Below are 21,624 nucleotides of genomic sequence, written 5' to 3'. Positions count from 1 at the left end.
TTTCATTGTGTTGCAAGTCTCTCAGGTTCTGACGTTGTTGCATCTCAATGGCTGTTATTATGTTAGTTGTCATTAGGTGGTTCGAGTGTTGCAGAAAAAATGTTCAAGATTTCATTAACTTTCATTTACCAAATTGACTTGGTTGATTCGCCTCACTGAGGGTATTGAGGAACAAGTGACATTCTAAGGAATACATTGATCAAGAAGGGTCATTCAATCAACAGAATGTGCTTTTTGACTCGGTGAGTTGGGTTAAGTGAAAATGATTATCGTCACAATCCTGTGATGGCAAAAAAGTGCCTTTCCTACCTGCTTATTTCCTCTCATTTCAGGAAAATTTTTTGTATCAGGAAAACTCTTATGAATTTGAAAATGTTACTTTTCCATTTACTACTACTATTATTTTTCTTTAAGAAGCAGACTGGAAAAATTTGTTTTAAAATTTCATTATGAATAAAGTAGAAGAAATGTATTGATTTTGAAAGTTCAAATGAATAATTCATTGTAGTTTCTGAATCTGTAAATTTAGTTTGAGTGAATTATGATAATCCTTGCACCAATCCTATAATATAAACTATATTTGACTCATAAGTACAATCCACCTTTTGAATACATATCCATAGAACTTCAAGAACATAACCTAACCTACACACACATGGAAGGTAGAAAGCAACAAGCATATGTGAAGGAGTGCACAGTATATTTCTTCTCCATCTTACACTGTCATCATTCGTACAACTCTGTGTTCAATTACCCATTACTGGAGTATTAGCTGTATGCCAAAATCAATAAAAAACTATAAATCATATGTACTTTCTCCCTACAAAAAAGAAAAAAGAAAAAGAAAAAAAGAAAAAAAAAGAAAAGGAAATACCCAACACTAGTTATGATAGTTTGCGCTAGTTACTTCTCGCCTTGCATTCCAGCCACCATCACAGATCAGGTCAAGTTACATCAGGTTAAGTTAGGCCAAAGATATGAACCATAAGAAGCAACATGGTAACGCAATCCCGACGCATTACCAGGGAGACCATGATGACTCAAGACTTGAGTTGAACGTTGCTGACCTTGACTGTATTGCCACTGGAGGAGACAATGATATGTTTTGATGGCCTTCCTGCTTCTCTGCATCTACTCCTCACAGAACGAGAGCTTTTTGATTTCCTGCTTTCAAAGGATGGTTCATATTTCCTTTGTTTTATCTTCTGTTTCAGTCACAATAGAGAAAGGTGAGAGGGTTCTACAAGGCAGCAGCTGACCTCCTTACAAAATGCCATAACCTATTGGGATGATTGTGACCACAGCAAACCCAGACAATAGATTGGTACCAGATTGTAATAGCAAGAAACGGCGCCTCACTTTGAAAATTAACGCATTACTCAATATTATTCCTTAACCCTTTAACTGCTGAACAATTTTTGACATGACACAACCATTAAATGCTTTTGTATTACCCTCTTAATAGGCTACAAATGACAAAATCAACTTCCTTTTTGTTCTGCGTCCATGCAAATTTCAATGTAGTTACCAAGGATGAGCCAAGCAGTGAAGGGGTTAAGGTCTGTGTGGTGAGGCTGTCATCACCTCTAGCTGTATACAAACTGTTACCAGACCACCACAACAGTACATCTGCCAATCCAGCCCTGATCATGCTATGGCTTTGCTTGAACCTTCTCAGCATAGAGGAAATAAAAGTTTGTTACCTGTACATGATATAATACTGCATTGGACAAGGAATAGAAAGTAACCAGAGTATGGATGACACAATGGTATTACTTGAGTGTCTAATGTGATCTTACTTACTTGTGGATGTACTAGAAAAAAAGCTCAATTGAAGAGAATACCTACATATACATATACTTACTCATAAACTACAACATGGTATGTTACTTAAAAAAAGACAAAGAATTAAGTGCTCTTACTACATATTTTGTGAACCTAATAAAAAGTGGAAACTCATGATAGAGACTACTACATAAGCATTTGGACTAACAGATCAAGTGCTCTTGCTAATCAGCAGATACTAAATATACATACTAGAAACAGAACAGCTGTGTGAGATGACTCCTCATTAACTATACTATGTACATACACTGTATTTGGCCACAAGTGAGCACGTGTATGCTCACTTGCTCACACCCTGGCGGCAAGGTTGTACTTTGTGGTATCCCCAAGGGCGCCTCAGAGTGATGGCAATTCTTGTTTTCTACTCTTGTCCATTCTTACAACACTCACATTTTTGTTTTTTTTAAATAATGGCAGGAAGATATTTGATGGGTATTTCAAAACTCTTTCTTCTATTCTCCCTTTAAATAAACCCCATCATAACATTTGATGTGTTCCAAAAATACCAGTAACTGAGAATGAACAGATGTGGTGAGTGATTCAAAAGTTTACCTCAAGTTTGGGGATCTGTAAAGATTTCTCAAAAGGTTTCGGTGAATGTTGAAAAACAATAATTAGTCCCAGGAAGTGTCCAAAGGTTAATTATTTTACCTATAAACTTTTTCCAGATATTTCAGGAAAATAATAAAATCAAAATAAAAAGTTCATGATAAAATTGCAATAAGTCCTTTCCTCTTTCTTTTCATAAACTTTTACAAAATGTTTTATTTACAGTAGAAAGAATAGAAAAAAAAGATCTTAATAAAATGGCTGAGTTTATTTTATTTCAATGAATTAAAGAAATATCTTTCCTACTTCTTTTGCAATAATTTCACTAAAAGTTGAAGCAATAAAAATAAGGGAAGTCTTGGAAAAAAAAAAAATTTCTACTGCTCTCCTATTGTAATTTTCTTTGAAGTCTTCCAAATATTTCTTCTTTCCCTTACAATTCATATTTTTCCTAGTGCAAAACCCTGAAATGCGAGTCAGTTTTGCCAGAATGACCACCACCCAGAGAGCACCCCTAACCCTTCCTTTCTCCCACACATCACACACTTCCTCCAACAAATCCTCCTGAATTACCATCTACGGAAGCAACTTACAAATACAGGACCATTAATTAAGTGAACACATTCTAAAGGGGAGGCAAGAAAATTAATTATGCTGCCATATTCTAATCAGGGATGGAAAAAGGCAAATTCACAGGAAAAAAAAAAAATTATGAGAAAATTCTAGAAATAGAAGGGCAAAGTCTTAGGTATTAATAGCATGTGGCATTTGTTTCCTTATGATGAGTAGTAATAATAGTATATATAGCATGTATAATTATCTCACTAGTATGCATTCATCAAGATCTTAACCCCCAAAAAATATTAAGAATCATCTTTTTTTTTTTTTTTTTGTGAGTATGTTTGGTATTTTTGATTCTCATCCACAAAGTATTGATTTCACGTCTTCCTTCTAACTGAATGACAAACGTAACAATAATAAAGGTAGCAATGTGGAAAGAGATGAATGTGTACAGTAATCCAACATACAAAGAGTAAAATGAACTATGGAAACAACTCAAAATTTAACTTTAACTCACAAGGTAAAAGGAAATGAGAAATACATAAACTCTACTTACGTATGTACACAAGACAGACTACAGGGGAACCATGCTTTGCCTGTACCCTTGCAGTAAATAATTCAGTCAGTATAATAACACATTTCTGTCTTTAACATCATGCAAATAACAGTTTCCCTAAAGACAGAGTAGAGGGAGTATGATAAGAGTCAATATCACTAACAACAAAATCTTCCTTTCCCTCACGTTCCTATACACTTGTTCACTTGTTCACTATTTACATGTTTCAATACAGTATACATGAATTATCTCTCCACTTATCACTAATGCCACTTCCTCTTCAAATCTCTTTCTGACAGCTTCCATTGAAGGTTGCCATAACATATAACTCACCCCCACTTTACTGTGTCTTCAGCATCCACACCCACTATCCCAACTTCTTTCTTTAATGGAACTATATAATTTCAATATACCTCTCTGGTCCTCCTCTTTCCTAGTGAGTCCATCTCCTTTACCTGTAATTCTCATCCGTCCTCTGCACATGACCAAAGTACCTCATTATTGCCTCTCCAGTGCTGAGTACTAAATAATTTTCTGTCACTGTTACTTAGCATTTGTACATCTTAACAAGCACACTTTGTTTTCTTTTATATCAAATTGCTTCTTGTTTGATTGACAATCCTCTTTGTCTTTGCTTACTTTTTAAAAATTTGATTATATTACTTATCCTCCTTTATTATCTCACCCACCTTGTGTTATGTTTCTTTTTTCTTTCTCTCTCACACACTTATCAGAAGCAAAGTTGTGTGAATTCCATTACTGTGTGGCTGCAAGAAATTAATTACTCATGCATAGCAACACCTCAATCTCTGAATTACATGACAACAGTTCAAGTGTTATAGTGTGCTCTTCACTCAATGACCATCTATCCTTTGGTTTGTATTCTATCTTTGACATCCTTCCTTTAGTACATTAATCTCATTTATTCTTTATTTACATTCTGCTTTGTTATGTTTTCTGGATTCATTCATACATTTATCTTAGCTTGTGTTTCCTCCATTCACTTTTTTTTTTTTTTTTTTTTTTTGCCTTCTTTCTTCATTTGCCACTTCACATTTTAAAATTCTTTCATATATTTACTTTCATTAGTATTTCCTCTCTTCTTCCTTGCATATTATTTACTCAACTTTCTCTTACACAATTTTCTCTCATTTCCTTTGCACACACTTGATTATTAGTTCCCACTTTTCCCTCACACACTTCATTCTTAAGTTTTCTTTCCCCCCCACTCACGTTACTAGTTTCTATTCTTTTCCCTCACTTATCTGTTAGTGTCTTCTCTTCCTTCACACACTTCACATACTATCACTGAGACAAGGAGTGTCCTCTCACATGATCATACACACCCTTCTTGCACCAACCCACAGATGCTGTAAGAAAAGCAGTACTTACACACCTAAGAGCAGCAACCCTAAGCAAAAGCCATGTGTTAAAAGATGCTACAGAGTACTAAAATAAACTTTATCCACTAGGAACATAATTGTGAAAGTCCCATGATAGGGTTACAGTGGCTTTCCAGTTGCTATTTCTATTTACATATGCTACCATGACCACCTCTTGGGGAGTTACTGATCCTTATGCAGTGTGGGTGCTCGTGTTTGAAATGCTTGTCTTGTTCATCAGTTTTAGTCTTGGTGTGACTTATGGAGTTGGTAATGCAGGCGAGTCTTGGCTCTATGAATGCTTATGTTGATTCACGAATATTGATGTTATGTTGCAATGTTATCCTACCTATGTCTTGATTCAAGAACGACTGATGATGAGTTTTCACGTTTGGCAGTGACTTTAGGAGCAACGATGAATTTTAGTAAACTAATGAGTGTCACTAGATGGCAGCATCAGACATGTTCCCTTCTCCTACATGAGAGCAATAAGAAATATGACTACAGTGTTATTCTATGTACATAAAGATGCAATGAACTTATGTAATGTACTTTTCTATACAATTCTTTCAAAGTACTGTAGTAATTACTATCTTTAAAATCATCCATACATGAATTTTGAAAGTATCATAATGATCAATGTTCTATGCATCTGTATGCACATGGGATTTACAAAACAACAATTCAGCTCATGTCACTAGGGGACACGTTAGCGATGACATCCGGTGGTTGAGTTCCAAAAACTCCCTATTGATTATGTTTTTAAGCTTAGAAAAATGTAATTTTGTTCTTTGTCTTTATTTTTAAGAATGATCTCCAAGTCTCAATCTGAAATGCCTGACTCATAAGTTTTGATTTTTACAAATACTTAACTTCACTGACTCCTGAAGTATGATATTTTCCATTTGCTATGATTTGTGTAAGTGTGTGTGTGGAATTTACATTTATGAATGAAATCTCATAAATACATCTTAGATAATGGAAAATTCAAGACATGATAAATGGAAAAGAACTTCAAAATTTATAGTTAATCCTAATTCATACATGTTCTATACAGTACATGAATAGCTATGAGTAACATAAATCACTTAGAAATTGCCATTCACATGTACTATAATGATCTGCATACACACTGGGCTTACTGTAGAATCCTTCCTCCCTACCACTTAAAGATACATGGATATACAGTATATATACCTGATTACAAAACTCTTCACCATGCCCAGTCCCCTTCAATACTGCCACACAATATCATTATACAGCTTTGATGATGAATACAAGCCAGTGCATCAAAGACTTCAACAATTTCCAAGATGCATGTGAAGATAAATTCCACTGGTAAGGAAAATCAATTAAATAGATAAATAAGATAAAATCATTGTCTTTCTTCTTAAATGCAAATAGTAAAGATGTAGGCCAATCTTCTTTTTAAAATGTATACACCATCTTTGGAGTCTTGTACATTTTATGTAATACAAATCACACAAATGTGATGAAGCCTTGAAGCAAGATGTGTGCTACCATTATCAGTGCATTATGAATGAATAAGTGAATGAATGAATGACTGGGAGGTTGATGAAGAAGGCAAGTCACATGAAATACTAGTATACTGTGTTGCTCCGAGAGAATTCTGTGTACTTACAGGAAAAAACAGAAAAATGAAAATACCAAGAAAAAAAATATTAAAGACAAAAAAGAAAAGTAAAGCTGGACATCATAGAAAAATAAAAAAATAATACAAGAGGAGATAAAGAAAATAGATAAAAAGCAACAGTATTTAAAAAAATGCAAATAGGAAAAATAAAAACATGAAAAAAAATGGGAAAACCAATACATATAGACAGAAATATATAAAAGACAAACAGGGAAAAAGAAACCATGGATAAAGATAAAATAAGAATACATACGCAGAGACAATAAGGCCCCTTCACATAACACCACCAGTTACCCCTAAGTGAAAGAGTCAAGTGTGGTGGCCTCGCATGAAAGGCTCTACTGCAAATTATGGGCGGTAACTTGTGGCATTGTGTGAAGGCATGCTAACAGAACAAGACAATGAGTGTCCTTCCCTACAGCCTGAGGTGCTATTCACAAGTCCTGTCCTCCTTCAGTCTGCCACCAATGGGCTTAATACTTCATTGATACTCATCTCAGTCCATCACTCATGACACTCTTCTGCCTGTCTGCCAGCAAATTGTTCAGTCCATTCACTGCCACAGACAAATGCCAAACTTCATTAAACTGCCTACTGTTTGTTATAATAAAGAGTAAATAAGGTGCAATTCTGGAGGATGAGTAATTACCTAACTTGCAACTCCTTGATTACACAAAATACAGTTCCTAACTTGATAACATCCTATATTTCTAGAAAGTACTGATGCTACTAGTGCTGTGGTAATGAATGGGTTTACGTTCTGCTGCCAACAATGACTTCTTGGTTTCATTTCACGTCATTCAAACCAGTGACAGTGCCATACTAATTTCAATCCATCATCAACAGGCTTCTTTTTAACAACTCCTATTTCAGTAAACCTTCGACATTCTTCAAAGGAGTAAACATTAGAGAAAAAGTTTGCATTAGGCCCAACACAAATACTTTCCTGATTACTTAACCTAAACATAAGCTCTGTCATATTAGGACAGTCGATTCAGACCAATAAAGGTTCCAGGGTGGCCCAAACAGACCTGATCCTTGGAAGATATCACTTGCTCTCTCCATCACAGCCCCACTAGCGAGTCTTATATCAACACATGGATATACAACACTCCTCTCCTGCCACACCCAATTGCATATCACTGTCCTTTTCACCACAGACTGGAATACGATGCTCCTAACTGACACACAACAGCCAGAAACTAACGCGAGACAAAATATACTAAAGCCATCTAAAATTAAAAAGGAAAACACAATAACAGAACAGATTATATAGATGTAAACGTTGGTAACAGATCCAATAACCCTGCGAGCCTTGCACTGACATGACTCTTTTCTCCTATTTTTTTTTTTTTTTTTATTTATTTATTTATAATTATTATTTTTTTTATTATTCTTTTAGTGTTGCAATGTTGGTGTCACAGTGCACACTTTTTTGACACTGTGTCCCTGCCTGTAACAGAGTATATTGAGGATGAGAATATGTACATGAACAGTGTATGCCTGAATGTATGTATGTATGTAAATCCTTTTCCATTAGAGACCAAGCGAGCAATGGGGATAAAAATGTGAATGGAGGGTGAATGTGCATATGTGTGTGTCAAGTCTGTCTTCGCCACCCTGCACAGGAATGCCAGCCTGGTATATAGGAAGATAAAAATAAAGTAAGAATACCACATAACTTTTAGAACCTTCTCAATATAGCTATAATAGTTGCCCCTTGCTTTACTTGAAGGAATGTGTTTAGAGTAATCCTGCAGAGGGTGTTGTACATGCCATAATACACTCAATGCTGCAATGAGGAGCTAGATATGGTGACAACAGTAACAAAAATGTAAAATAAAAACCATCTTCAAATAATACTTTCTCTAAATGTGTGTGTGTGTGTGTGTGTGTGTGTGTGTGTGTGTGTGTGTGTGTGTGTGTGTGTGTGTGTGTGTGTGTGTGTGTGTGCAATTGTTTCTCATGCTCTCACTCATCTGCCAGTCAGGAGAGATGCAGGCAGGAGGCAAAGTCGGCAGCAGTGGCAGTGGCAGTGTTATAGATCCATATCATCATAGTCAGGGAAGTCAGGCACGTCTTCCGGGAGAGGTGGCTGGGGAGCAGCAGCGGCGGCGGCTCGCTGGGGTTCCACAGCGTTCAGGTCAATGAGAGCCGTGTTGTTGTTCTCCTCAAGCCACATGAAGTTTGGTGCATTCCCATTATTATTGTTGAACTCCATCCTCTCAGAGAAGTCATCCTCTACCATTGGATCTGGCAGAGGGCTGGCAGGCCTTCTCAGGGGAGGAGGAGGGAAGCCACTGCCCCTGGAGCCTGAGGAGGTGGAGGGAAGGGAGAGGAGATCCAACCCAAGCTCTGAGGATGTCCCCCCAGCAGCAGAGGTGGAGGGGGTGAGGGAGGTGACAGAATTGCGTCCCAAAAAGGAGAGAGCAGGAGGAGGTGAGGAAATGGATATCCCAGAATCAGGTGAGCTGCTAGAGGAGGAGGAAGAAGAGGATGCAGAGGAAGAGGATGTACATGTGGTGGTGGAGGATAAAGATGAGGATGAGGAGGGGATGGAGGGAGAGGTGGATGTGGTGGCATTAGAGGAAGGTGTGGAGGTGGCAGGTGATGGATCAGCATTCTCAGCAGCATTCTCTGACGCCTTGATTTTTGCATCAATGTTCGGGGTGATGATGGTGCCCAGGATGGAGGGGGGTGGCTGCCATAACACCACCTCCATGCTAGGCTTTGTCCTGTGAGGGATGGAAAAACCTTCTTATAGTTATGGAGTGTTTTTGAAGTGGTGCCTTGTGTGGGTTGATTGGCGTTCTGTGGCCTCCTTGCATACTTACAGTCTTTTCGTTCTTAACAGGGGAGTAAATCATCAGCTCAGAATAATGTACTAATTTTTTCAAGGAACACATGTGGTAGAGGAAAGATTGATGAATAAAAGAATGTGATGAAATGCCATCTTGGGATAATATGCAATCTTTTCACGGAATAGAGTTGGTAGAAAAAAAAGAGATGAATAAGGGAATCTGATGATGTAAATACAATGTAATGTAAATGCATTTTAATGGATAGCAAACCAAAATATGTAATTTGAATATTTTCAGGAGAAAAACTGGTGTGGGAAAATGTAGCTATTTCAAACAGAGATGCTGGATTTATTCACCAACAAAAAACATGAAGGGAGACTAAGAGAGACCAAGTCAAAGACACTCACAGACATGGAGAGACAAACAAACAACAACAGCTGGAGAAACAATGAGAAAGACAGAAAGAGGAAAGAAAGACACACAGATAAAAACACCCAGAGAAACAGATAGAAGGGAAAAAAAGAGCAAGAAAGGACAAACACACAGATAGACAAAACTAGTCAAAGAAACATAGAGAGAAAAGGCACACAGACAGACACACAAAGAAAAATATACCAAAAGAAACAAAGGGAAAAAAAACAACAGAGAAAACAACAAAAAACAAAAATAAACACTCACAATTTCTGCAGTATAGATTCCGGCAGCTTGGCCTCTCCAGGTACAATTTTCTTCACCTCATCGGCAATAATGAGACGCGCTCCCTGCAAGTCCGAGTCCATTGTCCCATCGCCACCCATCCCTTCATCCTCCTCATCATCGTCATCATCATCCAACTCCTTGCTTGATGTTCTGTTCCTGTACGGCTGTTGAAGGTGAAGTAAGGTCAGTTTAGGTTAGGTTAGGTTAATAAAGGTGTCTCAAGTGACTGATGATAAAAGAAAGGTGTAACAAGTGGCAGTCAAAAGATTAAAGGAAGTAAAAATAACAAAGAAGAAAGAATCACTAAGAACACAAATCCCCTCAAAAATATCATAAGTACAGTTAGAGGCAATACACAGGCACATCCTCACCTTTCCCTTGCCAAGGCGGTGGTTGCAGTAGCTGTCTGAGAGGTGCAGGGAGTTCAGGTGAGCTGTCATCCTCTCCTCACTAATATGCTGCTTGGCCATGGGCTTGCTATTGTGATAGAAAGAGTCACATTGAAGCATGTCATCTCACTTCTCCTTTTGTTATATAAGAGATATAGATGCTGGTCAAAGGAACAAAAAATTGAAGAAAAAAAAAGCCCACTGAGGTGTTAATTGACTTTCAAAATTGGAGGATATTTAGTATGATGTGCTATGAACAGTTTTGATATTGATTTGACTCTTTCTTCAATTTTCTATTCATGACTGAAGGAAAGGAACAATGAGCCAAATGAATGAGTAAAAAGTATAGGCCAAGAGAGACAAACAAATGGTAGAAATAAGTTTGTTACCTTACTATAGTAACTCAATACTGCAACATGAATAGTAGATATGCATAGTGTAAAGGATGGTGATAAACAAATATTCACTAAATCACAGAACAGTGATCATAAATCACCTCTTAGGATTGAATAATGATGAAGAATGACTACTGGAGATTTAACCCTTACAATCTAAGTACCTCCTCTTAATTTACAGAACAAGTCCATTTAAACTCTAAATCATATGACAGATACTTTTAAACTTGGAATCTTGGTAGACATAACACAAAGCTCAATGATTCTAAGGCAACATTGGTGAAGCATTGTAAAACTGTGTAATCTCGGCCTGAAACAAGAGCATGAGCCAGTCACTAGACTGGATTGAAAGGATAACTAATGCACTCACCCTCAGACATTCACAAGGATGAGACACAAACAAGGTGCCTGAGAAACTGTAAAACCTTTGAATAGCAAATTACATTCATTATATTCTTTATATCATCAAATAAATTACACAAATTAACAGAAAATACAATATAAATAGTCTTACAAGATATAAAGTGTTCTTACTGTACATACCAATTATACCCCTAAAATAAAAGCCACCTATAGCTGCATATATTACAGGGGGAAAAAGGAACGAACAAACAAACAAACACACACACACACACACACACACACACACACACACACACACACACACACGGTAGCTCAGTGGTTAGAGCGCTGGCTTCACAAGCCAGAGGACCGGGGTTCGATTCCCCGGCCGGGTGGAGATATTTGGGTGTGTCTCCTTTCACGTGTAGCCCCTGTTCACTTAGCAGTGAGTAGGTACAGGATGTAAATTGAGGAGTTGTGACCTTGTTGTCCCGGTGTGTGGTGTGTGCCTGGTCTCAGGCCTATCCGAAGATCGGAGATAATGAGCACACACACACAATTCAATTCAATTCAATTTCATTGACCACGACAACAAATATTAATACAGCTGAAGGAATGGTCCAGAAAATACATAAAGTGTTAACGATCTCATTATACATAAACAAAATCACCTTTACATTAGCTTTTCAAGCATGACAAGACAATATTATTATCACAGTAACTCACAGAATAAAACAAACAAACAAGCAAACTAAAGAAAATAACAAAGTTCCCTTAAAGCTACCACCCAAAGAATACACAAAGCTTAATCTTAGGAAATATATTCAAAAGACAAAAAAAAAAAGTTAAACTAACCACATAACACTAAAACCTTGTAAACACAATAAAATTAATAAAACCCAGTAAACTTACATCAATTCCTAAAATGTTAAACTAACCACATAACACTAAAACCTTGTAAACACAATAAAAGTAATAAAACCCAAGTAAACTTACATGAGTTCCTAAAAATCTTATAACATTCAAGTAACTGGAATTAATTTAATTTAACTTTAAAAGTGTATTGAAAACAGTGAACAAATGTCTATGACTTATAAATATCCAATATTTTATACAATATACAACATCTTTCAGCATCGCTATATCTGTCAGAGAACAAATCAGAGATATTAGAGAAATTATAAATTTGTCTCAAGTGTTGAGTGAAGGTGCACAGCTCAACAACATGTGCCTCTGTTTGGATATCCCCACATACACAGAGTCTTTCTTCCAAAGGTAACCTTCCTCGTCCTCTCCTATTTCACCTACCAACTTCTACGGCAAGTGAATGTGCAGACACCCGGAAACGCGTGAACGCAACCCGGTGAAATTCCTTTATGTGGGTATCTGTATTATACATAGAATGGACAGAAAGGGTGGGATTTATTACCTTGTAAGTGAGACGTTTTGAGGAAGTTGAATTACAAATATTTTCTTTCATCTCATTAACACCTTCATCTATGTCACTTGTTGAGTCATACAACAAACTTTCAATGTAAGTACGTGTCCGATGATGATATTCTGAGGAAATTTTTATTGCTAAAGCTAACGGGTCATCCACCATTGTTTCTCTCTCTGACCACATCTTTGAGAAAAACCTCTGTTTATCCTTAACTATAGAGTGTAATGGTGGGTAACCCACCTCCACTAAACAAACATCGGTACAAGTACACAATCTTACATCAAGTAAATTTTTCAGTGACCAATTATATAATTTTCGTACCGGCCTTAGATCTGCGTCCAGCCAGGACTCACATCCGTATAAAATAGAGGTCATTAAACAAGCATCGAATATGTGTCTTTTGATACGAAATGGAATGTCATTATTTTTCCTTAAGAAGGATATAAATTTAATGACATGAAACATTTTTGCATCAGCGTGAGCCCTGACTGACGACAAGACCGATCCGTCAGCAGTGAACATAGATCCCAGGTACATATACGGTGTGCACCGCCCGATTACTAAATCATTGATGTGCACTGCCTCATTGTCCTCTGCGGTGACGTGTATCACAAAGAACTTGGTCTTTGATTCATTCACTCTCATACCTTACGCATTACAAAACTTACTCATAAGTGATAATTTCTCAATCATTCTTTCTCTAGATGTTGAAAGTAAGACAGTATCATCCATTAAAATTAAAATATGCAACCATTTTAAGAAGCCATCATCCCGGCAGTTGTCTTTAATCAGCCTAATCAAATCATTAACATACAGTATGAATAATAAACAAGATGTAGGAGACCCCTGACGTACTCTAATAGTAGCTGCAAACACTGCGGTACCAATAACACTTTCTGTTATACTGTACATAGCTCTAATGATTGCCAACATGATCACGCCACAACCTAGACATTTCAATATACGCATTAACATGTGCCTTGGAACTAAATCACACACACACACACACACACACACACACACACACACACACTAGGGATTGACCGATTATTGGCTGGGCTGATTATTAGTGCCGATATTAAGTATTTTGACGCATATCTGCATCAGCCTTTTTTTAAAATTCGACAGCTGATAAGAGATAAATTTAAAACTTGGTTATTTTGGCTCTGATGTAGGTGCGCCTCTCTGTCTACTGTCATTACTGTCTCCAGCATTGTCCCACCCACAGCACCATCTGATTGGTTACAAGCAGAGCCATGGTAACAGCTAATCAACAGTGAAAGCTGTGCATGCACAGTGCTTACACACAAGGTGAAGAACAAGGAACACACAAGGAGGAAGTTGTGGTGTGGGTTAAAGTCATGAGCTTGTCTAGGGGGCGGCTACTTGGGCTCAAGCCCGAATGTTTTTCCAAGAGCCCTGGATCTGATCTGGGATGTGAGGAAATGATTAGTCTGAGTGTAATGTGCATTGCACATTACAATGAATTCTGAAGTCTTCTCCATGTCTTTTGTCCGCTTTGAATGGTGATAAGTTGAAGTAAAAAATTTGTAGTTTCGGTGTGCGTGGCAGCGGGGGGGGAAAAAAAAAAATCAGCATCTGCACCCTCGGGGCTAAGCCCCAGATCACCTAAAATCTAGCTCCGTCCCTGGTTAAAGTTTAGAGTAAATAAAATATGTTTATATTATATATATATATATATATATATATATATATATATATATATATATATATATATATATATATATATATATATACATATACACTATATACATACAGGCAATGCCCGCTTAACGAACGGGTTACGTTCCTAGAAAACCATTCATTATGCGAATTTTAGTTAAGCGAACCAATTATAACAAGTTTGACCCCTGACTTGAACTTCCATTGAGAGTAAACAAAGTGAGTGCATCATAGTACAGTAAAAGATTTAATGAAAGTAAAAATTATTAAGTTAAACATTTAAGCAGTTTAATTTAACCCGAAAACTGCTGTACGCCTTCTGGGTGGCTTGGCGGCAAACTGCTGTACGCCTTCTGGAAGCGCTCTTTTTAAACAGGCACCATAAAGTTCCCGTGATTCGTATTTCTTTGATATTATTTTTTTGTGTTCTAATAACCTTTCTTTTAGTAATTTATTTCCTTCTAATAAGAATTTGGTTATTTATATCATATTTATAAAGGAAAACAATGAAACCACTATGTTTTTATTTTATTTAGTCGACATTGCATTCCTTTCATAGATATTAGAGTTTGAGTCTCATGTATGGTAAGAGGAAGCTATAATTTAGTAGTATAGAAGTTGTTTTTGTATAATAGAAAAGAGATAAAGCGAATATGATTATGGAAACAAGACCATCTTCACTAGACGTGTCGGCCCGGCCCGCACCGCGCGTCATGAGTCATGACTCATCGTTGCTCTCTCTCTCTCTCTCTCTCTCTCTCTCTCTCTCACACACACACACACACACACACACACAGATATATGGTACGATATGTATGTTATTGTGGCTTACACGGAACTAATATTTCGTTACTTTATTTATTGTGAACCAAGCAAGAGTATTTTGAACAAAGTGTGTGAGAGAGAAAAAAAAAATTATAAAATAATAGGAGGCTAGAACAATATTTCGCATTACCATTACCAGTGCATATGCATTTTTATTTGACCAATTTATCCATTCCATATGTATGTTATTTACTCCATATACTTTGATGCCTTTTACTTTATTTGTGATTCAAAATATTAGTGTCAGAATAATGGAAAGAATATTACTTATACAGAAATTGCCATTATAGAAATAAAATACTTTTGTTTTATCATTTATTTCTCTTGAAGCAAGCAAGAGAGAGCGAGAGAGAGAGAGAGAGAGAGAGAGAGAGAGAGAGAGAGAGAGAGAGAGAGAGAGAGAGAGAGAGAGAGACAACATTGAATCTTCAATGTTGTCTCTTCGAGCGTTGACAACACTGTCATGTCGACGAACAGTGGCAAACAAGCGGTCTGTGTGTATCCCCCCTGCCACCTCCCCCTACCTGCCCCCTCCCATCCAGCAGCTCTCCACAATGCCTCCAGATACTGCCAGAAATCCATTTTTGTGGCGAAAAATACTTAGAAATATGGTAGCTACAGTAAATTATGAGTTACAGAATTGTGAAATGAAATATCTGTGACACATCTTTATAAAGTATGTATCTTTCATTGAAAGTCAATCGTTCGCTAATATAGCTGCACCAGGAGACACCCTCTGACTGTGAGTGCCGCAGTTTACGGGTTAAGACTAAGTCATTATAATGTAGTACACTAACGTATGTATGTAAGTAACTTTATAATGTCGATCTTAAATATATGAAGGGAGGGAGAGTGGAGCGGGAAAGACGCTAACTGGCAACCTGTGGAATGTAAACAAAAGGTCCATCATTGTACCGAATACAAAACTTATGTACCACATTTCCACAAGGCTTTCCATTTTATCCATTACAGAGTCACGAGTTCAGGTGGTTCTTTTAGCTTGCAAGGAAGATACAGTCTAACCAGCCTTCTTAATAGAGTCTGCTGACTTGAAAATAGTAGAAACAGTAGATGGAGTCAAGATGGTGGCGAGCAATGCTATTAGTTTTCTCACCTCTCTCGTGTCTGTGAATAATATCCAGCTTCACTTCGAGAGTAAGAGACTTCCTGATCTTCTTAGCAACGCTAGGCAACATTGTAGGGCTGGTTGCAGGGCGTTTTCGTGGCATGTTGAGCGTGAGATGATGAGCTGGTGCTGGACCCTGTTTTTGTTTTGAACTAAGAGCGGGGAAGGATAGGGGAGTGAGTGGTGCGCGTGATATCCACGAGAGGCACTGGTGTATTCAAAAGCCTGTCAGTTTGCGTGATGCGGCAGGGCTTTCAAACTTGAAAAAAATTACCCGAATAAAATTATGTTAAAGCGAGTTTGGTGTTTGTTATACAAGCAGATGGTAGTAAAAGGAAAAGTCCATTGTAGCGAAATTTTGTTGTGTGAACATTCGTTAAGTGGGGGTTGCCTGTGTGTGTATATATATATATATATATATATATATATATATATATATATATATATATATATATATATATATATATATATATAGATAGATAGATAGATAGATAGATATAGATATATACTGCAAATGAATATCAGCTCCAAATATCGGTTATTGGCCTCCTTGACTAATAATAATCTGTATCGGTATTGGCCCTGAAAAAACCATATTGGTCAATCTCTAACACACACACACACACACACACACACACACACACACACACACACACACACGGTCCAGTAGCTCAGAGGTTAGAGCGCTGGCTTCACAAGCCAGAGGACCGGGGTTCGATTCCCCGGCCGGGTGGAGATATTTGGGTGTGTCTCCTTTCACATGTAGCCCCTGTTCACCAAGCAGTGAGTAGGTACGGGATGTTAATCGAGGAGTTGTGACCTTGTTGTCCCGGTGTGTGGTGTGTGCCTGGTCTCAGGCCTATCCGAAGATCGGAAATAATGAGCTCTGAGCTCGTTCCGTAGGGTAACGTCTGGCTATCTCGTCAGAGACTGCAGCAGATCAAACAGTGAAACACACACACACACACACACACACCGCGTAGTGTAGTGGTTAGCATGCTCGACTCACAATCGAGAGGGCCCTGGCTCGATTCCCGGGAAGTGGCGAGGCAAATGGGTATGCCTCTTAATGTGTAGTCCCTGTTCACCTAGCAGTAAATAGGTATGGGATATAACTCGAGAGGTTGTGGCCTCACTTTCCCGGTGTGTGTGGAGTGTGTGTTGCAGTCTCAGTCCTACCCGAAGATCAGTTTATTAGCACTAAGCTTGCTCCATAATGGGGAAGATTGGCTGGGTTACCAGCAGGCGACCGTGGTGAATTACTCACTCACTGACTCACTCATTCATTCACTCACTCTCTCTTACTTACATCTCCTCAGGCTCCTCCTCTGGTTTGCGCTTAAATGCATAAGGGATACCATTAGGGCCACCAGCCATCCTGAAAGACAGTAATAACAAATAACATAGATAACAGTTATATTACTACCAATAATTTACCTCTAGACACAGAGATATGTTAAAAGAAAAGCAACCCATACAAGGTGTGTCATCCTGTCTTGTGCAGAGCAAAATGGAGAGGAGGGTATTTCAAGTCACCCTGTTTAATCCTCTAAATAATCATTCAGTGTGGCATTACAGTGGCAGTAATGCACCTCATTTCTAATAATAATACCATTAATAGGGACTTTATTATGTAGGAGGAGGAACCAACCAAGGGAAAAAACTGTAAGAAAAAGGCACACTAAGGTGCCAATCCTCAAACAGAGGTCATAAGAAAAATAAAGTGTCTTGAAACCTATCAACACATACTAGAGACACTACAGTAACATCTTGCATAAGGAAAGCTTTCTACAACAACATGGATTGCCTCATCGTAAGGATTAGCTATAGGTAAAAACACCAATCTATTTCATCAGTGTCCTCAAGAAAGAAACCTCATCAATTTCTTGAGAGATGCTTACTCTGAATTTCATTAGTTGATGGGATAGGGAGGTGGTGGCAAAGTGGATAAAGTGGTGCATGTAGGATTGGGCAAATATCCATGCATAGGTTCAAATCCCACCACAGACTGCTTTGAAGCTATGCAATTTGTTGAGTGGTTTAAAGTTACCTACATGTCACCATGATACCCAGGTTCTAGGTGGTTACACCAAATATGCACTTGGGTGGTGATATGGGCCCTAATATAGGTACAATTGTAAATAAAATTGCCTGTGCCATTAATGGGTGGAAGCTTAACAGCACTTCCTACATATATTGTTCAAGTATGCCTAAAAGCACTATAGGCCATACTAAAAAAAAAAAAAAAAGAGGTTCAGCACATTTCTTTCCCCAATACCTTACATGGGAACACCAAACTTTCCACTCACTTCACACAGATAATCCAAGTTTTTTACTCAAATTTACCACACAGCCATGCTAGCTAGTGTGAAGCTCCCTCCTTGAAGCTCCTACACAAAAAGAACCAGGTAAGCCAGAGTGAGACAGGTGAACTTACAAAAACAGCCCCAGCTGAGCCAAGCCTCACCTGGAATGGAAGCCCATGGGTGCCCTGGAGTTGAAATAGGTGACGTTGGGCATCTGTGGAATACCCAGCGTGGAGGCAATGGTATTGGGGCAAACAACAGGAGGTGGAGGTGGCAGAGGGGGCGTGGTGAAGCCGCCAATTCCCCACATACTGGCTAGGCTGGGGTGTGATACTGCTGGCGGTGAGGATAGGGCAGAGGTGGCCTGGAAACCCACATAAGGGGTGGCTTCGGATGGAGACACAATTGGTGGAGACACTGGAGGCAAGCTTGTGTCTGTGGCTGAGGCTGTGGGCGTAGGAGTGTGGGTGGGGAGCCCCGAGCCACCCATCCCCATGCCTCCCATGCTGCCTCCCATAGCCCGCACCTCAGGGAAGTTCATGGCAACTCCACTTCTGCAGGAGAGTAAGAAACAAGACACTGTTAATTGTTAAAAGTGTGAATATTCATAGCTTAGCTTATTAGTACAATGATTAATTGTTTACTTCTGGGCAAAATTATCATGCTTTTTAACTCAATCTACACATTGAAATTAAAGGACTGTACTAACCTAAACATAACTGAACATGACTTATTCAATATTACTGCTAATTAGAGATGTACCGATACCAGAATTTTGACCAATACCAATACAAAAAAATTGGGCTGATACCAATACCACTACTGATACTGATAACAATGAACTGGAAACCAGTCTACAAGATTGTTGCCCATAGTCATATGTAGGTTTTTTTTTCTTTAAGCTGGACATTATTAAACAGGAATATTTTGCCTTACCTAAAACTGCACCACATTTATGTTTAAATTGAAATAATAAATATATATTTTTTCCCATATAGTCTAATGTTCATGAGTGTGTAGCCTGGGAGCCAGGGAGTGATGATTCTATTAGTCTAGCATCTGAATCATTCTTTACAAAACTATGGGTTAAGGATGGCAAAGCAGAAGTTGAGAAGAAACATCCACAATTGTATATGAATAAATGTCACTTTACTAATATGAACATACTGCTGTCTTATAACTAGAATTGTAATTTATAGTCTACCTGTCAGAAGAATTGAAATCTTATAAGATAACAAGAAAAACATGATAAAACTGGCAAACCTTAACTCATGTACACATGCAGCAGATTGCAGTGTGCCTGTTTACTGACTCTGAGGTGAGGAATGTAGCAAGGCCCTGAGTCCACCTCTGACCTGTCTCACACACATACAGTTGCAGTAGTGACTCAATTAGCAAAGAATATAATCTATTACTATGCACCATGGACTCAATATGCTTCATTATAATAATCAATTTGGCAATCATTCATTTATTTTTATTGCTATAAAACATCCAAATTATGCCTAACAAAGTGGGATACACAACGTAATAAATTTCTTTTTAAAGTATCGCCAGTAGCTATCATCAGAAAATCAACCAATACCGATACTCCTTGAAATGAGCCAATAGCTACTACTGATAATGATACTGATACATTGGTACATCTCTACTGCTAATAGCATTCTTTTCATAATTTTCTAGAATTTGGTGTGTAAGAGACACATACCTATACAGTGAAGAATGAAAAATCAGAATATCATTTGTTCCTTGAGATTAATAAGCAAGACACGACCAAGTGGTGAAAAACATTACTTGTGTGCCTAGCATTTATTTCCAATCAACATTAGACAACAACTTGACTTCTTTTAAGAGAGAGGTGTCAAGACATTTGTCCCTGGCTTTTGGATGACTCTTTCAAACCTTTTAGGGAAACTGCAGTTGCAGTGGGTCTTTTTTTTCTTTCTAACATTTTGTTGTCCTTTGCAGTCTTTCCTCTTGCATAGGAAAAAAAAAAAAACTACAACCTGTACTGCCACATTATCTCAGTATCCTTTCACCTACTGACATTTTCACCTGAATCCAGCAATTGGTACAAGTACACACAGATTAAAAATTGAACTGCAATGTTCTCAATTAGAAGTTCACAGATGGTTTTTCTCTAGTTGAATAATTCAGATACATAATTCATTACCACATGAAGTTGTAGAAACAGACAATGTCCCAGCATTTAAGTTAGATTACATATTGTCTTGGCTGATGACCTCCTCTCTACATGATTATATCTATCCAATTGATCTACATAATTTGCACTACTCTAGATTTTATTGTTTTCCCTTACTTTGATACTATTTTCATTTAATATGTATTAATGATACTTTCAATCACATCCATGTATAGCTATGCTGCTTGCTTGTTTGACAGGAGTATGGGTCTGCAGTTTCTGGGGATTTCCCTTCCTCGGCCAGTCTTTGCTGAACTCAAGGTGGTGCTGCCCTACCTACAAAGTGAGTTATCAGCTAGTAGGGCCCGCTAGTGGGAAGTGATGCATACTCAATTAAAACATTTTGTTTACACCCTGAGAAAAAAAATGGAAAAATGGCAAAGGAGATATATAACTACGAAGCAAATATTCACATCATACACGGCCACCACACTAAACACCAGTGAACTGCCAGACTGGCGCCGCGTGATGAGCGTCTTGGCCATGGACATGACTTATGTACACTGAAACAAAACGAACGACACAGACAGGCTGTGAAAAAACTATTTAAGTAGCTGTTCATCATGATTAAATCACAAGTTGGATGAAAATAATTGTAGCAAATGGAAATGAGCATGGCGTGTGAAAATATCCTTGGCGTGAGGAAATGAGCCGCCACCAGCATTGTCTCCTGGCCGGGTGAGGTGACGGCGGCTCACCTGTGGCTCACCTGTGCTGCAGGGGGCGGGGCGTGGGGCTGCGGGCATGAGGCTGTCAAGCCCCAGGCAGCGGCACACACACTGCGCTGCGAAATATAATATTTGCTCACAAAAACCTCCGCACTGTTTACTAAACAAAGCTGATCGGCTGCTATAGGACAGGTGAGCC

General features: G+C 38.1%; 1 protein-coding gene across 3 annotated transcripts; it reads right to left on the bottom strand.

Moving 5' to 3' along the window:
• Positions 1 to 683: 683 nt before the first annotated feature.
• Positions 684 to 21,616, bottom strand: LOC123509474 (nuclear pore complex protein DDB_G0274915-like). Of its 3 annotated transcripts, none has more exons than XM_045263763.1 (6): positions 21,467 to 21,616; positions 18,716 to 19,108; positions 17,558 to 17,626; positions 10,419 to 10,524; positions 10,027 to 10,211; positions 684 to 9,282 (listed from the first exon to the last, which is right to left on the bottom strand). In XM_045263763.1, exons 2-6 carry the CDS (start codon positions 19,093 to 19,095, stop codon positions 8,586 to 8,588), a joined length of 1,437 nt encoding a protein of 478 aa, XP_045119698.1. In that variant the 5' UTR covers positions 19,096 to 19,108; positions 21,467 to 21,616; the 3' UTR covers positions 684 to 8,585. The 3 variants fall into 3 exon arrangements, with proteins under 3 accessions (XP_045119698.1, XP_045119699.1, XP_045119700.1); XM_045263764.1 differs by having other exon boundaries at positions 21,456 to 21,611; XM_045263765.1 differs by lacking the exon at positions 17,558 to 17,626.
• Positions 21,617 to 21,624: the final 8 nt, after the last annotated feature.

This window comes from Portunus trituberculatus, chromosome 27, assembly GCF_017591435.1.
Source record: "Portunus trituberculatus isolate SZX2019 chromosome 27, ASM1759143v1, whole genome shotgun sequence".
NCBI lineage: Eukaryota > Metazoa > Arthropoda > Malacostraca > Decapoda > Portunidae > Portunus > Portunus trituberculatus.
This window is presented reverse-complemented; position numbering and strand designations above follow the sequence as displayed.

Bases quoted from the DNA above. Each gene is read 5' to 3' on its own strand.
- LOC123509474 (XM_045263763.1), bottom strand. From the start codon at position 19,095: ATGAACTTCCCTGAGGTGCGGGCTATGGGAGGCAGCATGGGAGGCATG. The intron at 17,627-18,715 runs GTGAGGCTTGGC...ACTGTCTTTCAG, and splicing joins CCCATGGGCTTCCATTCCAG to GATGGCTGGTGGCCCTAATG. The intron at 10,212-10,418 runs GTGAGGATGTGC...CACCTTCAACAG, and splicing joins ACCGCCTTGGCAAGGGAAAG to CCGTACAGGAACAGAACATC.